At 45.0% G+C, this 5,702-nt stretch overlaps 1 protein-coding gene across 2 annotated transcripts; it reads right to left on the bottom strand.

Moving 5' to 3' along the window:
- Positions 1–211: 211 nt before the first annotated feature.
- LOC136481631 (SWI/SNF complex subunit SWI3C homolog) lies at positions 212–5,262 on the bottom strand. 2 transcript variants are annotated; one of them, XM_066478964.1, is made up of 9 exons: positions 5,114–5,262; positions 4,489–5,022; positions 3,832–4,397; positions 2,801–3,155; positions 2,606–2,679; positions 1,842–1,933; positions 1,549–1,619; positions 1,300–1,442; positions 212–833 (listed from the first exon to the last, which is right to left on the bottom strand). In XM_066478964.1, exons 1-9 carry the CDS (start codon positions 5,139–5,141, stop codon positions 357–359), a joined length of 2,340 nt encoding a protein of 779 aa, XP_066335061.1. In that variant the 5' UTR covers positions 5,142–5,262; the 3' UTR covers positions 212–356. The 2 variants fall into 2 exon arrangements, with proteins under 2 accessions (XP_066335061.1, XP_066335062.1); XM_066478965.1 differs by having other exon boundaries at positions 2,606–2,670.
- Positions 5,263–5,702: the final 440 nt, after the last annotated feature.

Here is a 5,702-nt window from a genome sequence, read left to right as displayed (position 1 = left end):
ATTTTTTTTGAAAAAAAACCCTTAATAACACCATAAACTTATTGAATTGTTATATACATATATTCAATGAAAAAAGTACTCAGGGATACATAGGAAATAAGATCATGTTCAAAGTATAAATTTATTTTGACTGGAGCAAGTATTTTGCATCTCCCCTGCACTGGGAAGAAGAGGTGGCCTGGTGACAAAGGTACACAAGGGCGCAGCAATATGGGGACAATATAGGACCTAATAAAAAAACTTCTATGACAAACACATACATCACATAAATGAATTACAGTGATGTGTTTATAAATGATATAACGCTACATCTGACAAATCTAAGCTGAGTAAAAAAATTCTTATGAACAATTCCCCTATCCTGCACTAGAATTGTTTCCAGAAGATGATCTCAGCAACTGATGGTGGTTAGGAGCAATCGAATTGGGCATGCCAGAGTTGAACATGATGTTTGATGCCTGTGGCGATGGTTGAGTCTGGATGGCTGAGAGTGGTAGGCGAGGGCCGAAAGAAAGCATCTGCGGCCGCTGATGTAGGAACGGCATCTGAGGATGCCCATGCCCCTGCATGTTGTTGGCATATGTGGCTGGCATGCTGGTCTGTGGCATGGAGCCTGGCACACCGACTGGTCTGGGGCTCATGCCTGCTGGATTTGATGGCATGGTGCTACTGCCCCCTGGTAGACCGCTTCCGGTGGGACCTAATAGGGCTGACCTCATCCTGACTCGTTCAGCTGAAATCCTCTGTCTAACCCTTTCTACTTGCTCACATTCCTTCAAGAGCAAGGTCTCAACTTCCGCAAACTGCTTCAGCTTCAACTCCAATCTCTTTAACTGCAAATTGAGTGTTGCAATATCAATAAGCCATCCTCAGCAAACAACATACTAGAGTAAGTGTGAATAAGGGTCTATCTAAACAACTACCATGCTGGTACCAGAAAATTTAACCCTACTCTGACTTGGATCCAGCAAAAAAGCTCACTCATACTATATACTATCAAGCTAGGCTAGGAAACAAAACTTAGTTCCAGGAGTGCCAGACTGCTTTTCTAATTTAATTAAACAGGCAACTCAGATATCAAGGGACCCGAAAGTCTTAGCCGACTTCTAGAACCTAATACCAGTTTTCATCTAACGGTAAGTCAGATGTGAAGGGACTCAAACAAGTCCAGCGCCAAGCACGCAACAACAAATGGTCCAGTTCAGTAGAAATCTACCACACCTAAATCAACGGCTTGACTCAGTCACAACAAATGGAGACAGCTGTGCATGCAAATCAGATGGCGAAACCCATACTAACCTGATGATTTATTACAGTAGCAGCTAGCCTTTGAACTTCACGTTCCTCTTGATCGGCAAAGAGCTTAGACTTCATTGCTGCTGCTGACAGACCAAACATGGCAGCATGTTTCACATTTTCTGGAGAAACGGATGGTGAACCACCTGTTTGGAAAATTAATGATTCTTTTAACATTCATGTCTAGAGTGAACTAATCAGGATTTTGCTAGCAACATTGACTGTAGCAGGTATTAAATACAAAGCAGATACCATTATGGTTCCGAAATTTTGGATTTGTACCATTGCCCATACCATCAGCATGCATGCCTTCTGAACTCACCCTTCAATGTGTAGCAAAGATAAGTCATACTCAGCTCTAGCATGATAATGCAAAAAGGAACTAGAAACAAATGAAAGGTCTGGATAGTAGACATGACGGGGGAATTTCTGCCTCACGAATGAGTAAATGTTGAATATTTGAATTTTGAAGTAATAAAGCATTTACTAATGTATCTGAACTAAAGCATTCAGTAATAATAAAGTAAAGAATAAAGATGGCTAACCTGGAATCATCATCTCTAGTCAAAAAAGATAATGCTGCATGTGCGCATGATGCTGCAACTCTTGGTCCAATTGAAGAGGCCAAAAATGCAACCTATAATATTTATAAAGCGTTAGACTGCATACATGCATACATACAGAACGAACAGAAGCCTGACTTTTCATTGTTATGTCATGAAGCAGTGAAGTGCATAGCGCGTAGCCCTATGCCCCTATGTACGCAGTCTTACAATATGAAATCATTGTTATGTCATGAAGCAGTGAAGCAGTGAAGTGCATAGCACATAGCCTCTTTCAGGTTTGACCTTAAGATGGCAAGGAAATTCCTGGGGAACTAGTTTAGGGAAAGGGTGGTGGCAAGAATAATGATTTCATATTCAAACTCAACCTAGAGGAAACAGGAACATAAAAAAAATCTGGATGCTGACGTCTGGTCTTACAGGAAGCCAAAAATGTAACCTACACTACCGTTCTAAATTGAAAGAGCATCTACTCCAAGTAGCAATTTAGGCTTTTATTTCCAAATTTTTCTGTTGATAAAACTTTAAACAAAAAAATGCTTAGTGAAACTTAAATATAAATGCAAATATAGATGTCATGTCAAAAGAGAATGTCAGGCAACCATTGGTGCTGCTGACTACCAGAATAGCAAATTATACTTCTATTATGTCACTTAAGCTTGAATGGCAAATCCACTTTTCTCAGTTCAATAAATGGCGCACTGGTTCTCCAAACAAGAAAAAAAAAGAAGGGCGGAGCTACTCACCAGTGACATCACCGGATTAGAAGAATTAATGAATGGAAGCTGATTTCCTTGTTGAATATTTTGAACTGGAGCTCCTAAGAACACACTCATCAATATTAAGCCATAACTTACAACAGGAGCAAATTACCAAAAGCTAAAAAGTAAATGGACAAAAAATGAATTCAGCTGATAGGGAAACTTAGTGATGTAAAACACCTGAAGTGCTGCCATTGGAATCTGAATGTTGATAACCATTGCTTTGTGGTCGAAATGGAATGGGTGCATTAGGTATCTCAACATTCTCTAACAAACCATCTTCCACTGGCAACCGAATAAAATGGTAAATACATTGTGCCTTTGATTTTGTTCCAACATGACCTGCAATGTCATCCCAGTTGTCATTGTACTTCTCAATGCCTTCCAACAGCAACAATGTTTCTTCATCAGTCCATTTATCACTATCATTTTCTGATCCATCATTATCCCCATCGACTCTCTGGAAATCTAAGCTAGAATGCCCAGTAATATATCTCGCATCATGGAAGCAATCAGAACATAGAAAAATATCTGCCTGCTCAACCAGTTAAAACACACTTGTTATTGCTAACGTTTGTCGCACAAAATAAGAACAGAGGAATCACAATAATACATTCAAATGGGTACAAACCCAATGGAGTTCAAAGAGTAATACTGCACAGCAAAAGCAGATAGTCTCACATCAAAATTGGACACTTAATAATATTTGTAACTAAGGGTCTGTTTGCTTTATAGGGCCCTGAAGCCATGCCATAATTTTTGGAGACACCAACCAAACAGCCCCTAAATGTTCTTTTCCCAAGTACAGTAGTCAATCAACTAGTAGAAACATTAAATTGTTAATACACATTTTCAGCATGTGCTGCGTATCCAAGGTTTGACAAAAAAAATGTGAGTAAAATAATAATAAGTAGGCAAAACCCCAAAACAAGAAATAATTAGGGTTTAATTAGTCTACCACACTCAACCAAAACCTAAGCAATAACATGCTAAATTGTGAAGCAAGACTACCTCAGCAGCTTACTGTAATGTAGAATCAAAACCTTGGAGGAAGGTCCTATTTTTTAGCAGGAGTGAAATGGAAGTGCAACTTCCAAAATACAGATACAGATTCTCTACACAGAAGTGCAACTTCCAAAATACAGATACAGATTCTCTACACAAAACATTTAACATAAAACATGTAAAATGGATGTAACAAAGAAGCACACCTCCTTTCGTGACCGGTAATGTAAACTTGGCAAAGGCTGTAAGCAATAACTGCAAGAGCTCTCAGACAAACGCTCCCTGATCTTTGCATCCAAGTCTGCAAATGCAGCATCAAAATCCACAGCCTCCGAGTTCGACGAAGACGCTGCCATAGAAGAAATGTCCTCCGCTGGGAGGCTGCATTTTGGCCGGTCAAACAAAATTAAACCATCGATTGATTTCAATGGCGCTGTAAGCAACTGCAGTTCCCCTGTAGGTTCCTCTCTTAGAAGCGAAGTTGCCATCCTCAGGCCACGGTGCACAGACCCAGCCGCGAGGTAATTGATGATGCCCCAAGTGTCCAAGAACCTAACAATCCTACTCAGATCATACAGTTCAGCTGTGCTCCCAACAAGCCCCTGGCACTCAGCAAAAGCAAGCCTCTTGCTTGGGTTCTCTAAGTATTTGGCAATGACTTTATTCCTTAACATGACATACTTCTCCGGAGTGTGCCCTGGAGACTTGCCTGTAAAGAAGTGTGGCACTACCTGCCTTTCCAGCCTATGAACTGTCCCCGGGGAGAACCAATCTACAAATTACAAAGCAAAATGCATAGGTTACTTAAATTTGCGCATTTTTCCAGCACAGCTCAGTGATCCATGTTTACGCAGAGAGCGAACCTGAGTGCTTGGGAACCACATGGAGGCGACCCTGGAACTGCTTGGGCACCCCGTGCCCCTCCATGAGGGGAGGCGGCGTGCACACATACAAGGACGGCTTGTCGGGGTCTGTCGCAAGGGACGGGTGGTCCGGAAGCACCCCGGACAGCACCTGCAGCTGCCCGTGCGAGATGTTCTCTAGCACCGGCAGTGCCACGGTCGGGACATCGCCGGAAGAAGCGGATCGCTCGGCCTCGAGCAGCGCGAGGACGGACGGATGCGGCCGGTTGACCACGCGACGCTTGGCGGCGGGGAACCCAGAGATGGCCTCGGCCGAGGGCAGCACCTCGGCCTCGCGGAGGCCAAGCGCGGCGGGGTCCTCGGACGCCGCGGGGGCCTCGTCGTCGTCGCCGGCCCCCGCCGCGCCGTGGACGGCGGCGACGTCCTCGTCAGCGGAGTCGGAGTCGGAGGAGTGGTCGGCGGCCGCCGAGGTGGAGGGCTTGGACGGGGACGTGTCGGGGTTGCGCTTCCGCTTGCGCCATTTGAGGCGCGAATCTGGGGAGTTAGGGTTACCGAGGTGGAGGCAAGCGTTAGGTCCGGCGGTAGAGAGTTTAAAGGGTTTCGAGAGGGGGATGGACGCACGGACCTGAGGTCGACGAGGCCTTACGCGGCATCGGCGGCGGCGGGGACGACGGCGGCGGAGGACGACGAGGCGCGCGTGAGTGACGGGGGAGTGAGACGAGACGAGACGCGGGCGTGGTCGGGACGAGTCGACGGGGAAGGAGGTGAAGCACGTGCGAGGGAGGCTGCTCTTCTCCCAGCGACGGCATCGCCTAACCACTTCGTCGCACGCACCCAACGTTCCATTTTGCGGCCCAGTGGGCTTTGATTGATTAGAAATGGCCCAAGTCCGGGCGTGGGAGGTAACCGAAGCTGGCCTGCTTCGATTATTCATGCACACTGATGCGTTGTGGGCTTGTGTCCTTTTGAACTGTTAGAAGGCTGAGAAAAGCTGCAAGCAAGGGTTCCTTGTTTCAAATATCGGTTGTGATAATTTGACCACTTGTTCCGAGCAATGATTTTAAATAGCCGAACCTAAGACTAGGGATGAAAGCAGATCAAAGCGAAGGGGACAATGCTTTTCCCGTACCTTAATCCAATTTCCTTTGTTGGATTCAGATCGGAGCGGATAATACACAGTTGTAGATATGGATTTTTTTCGAATGCCGGGATTC

Source organism: Miscanthus floridulus, chromosome 9 (genome assembly GCF_019320115.1).
Source record: "Miscanthus floridulus cultivar M001 chromosome 9, ASM1932011v1, whole genome shotgun sequence".
Lineage (NCBI taxonomy): Eukaryota > Viridiplantae > Streptophyta > Magnoliopsida > Poales > Poaceae > Miscanthus > Miscanthus floridulus.
The sequence above is the reverse complement of the archived record's forward strand: the minus strand, read 5'-3'. Positions and strand labels throughout refer to the sequence as shown.

Excerpts from the sequence above, each read along its gene's own strand:
- LOC136481631 (XM_066478964.1), bottom strand. The coding sequence starts at position 5,141 with ATGCCGCGTAAGGCCTCGTCGACCTCAG. Across the intron at positions 5,023-5,113 it reads TAAGGCCTCGTCGACCTCAG|ATTCGCGCCTCAAATGGCGC; the intron begins GTCCGTGCGTCC and ends CTAACTCCCCAG. Across the intron at positions 1,934-2,605 it reads CTAATCCGGTGATGTCACTG|GTTGCATTTTTGGCCTCTTC; the intron begins GTGAGTAGCTCC and ends TAAATATTATAG.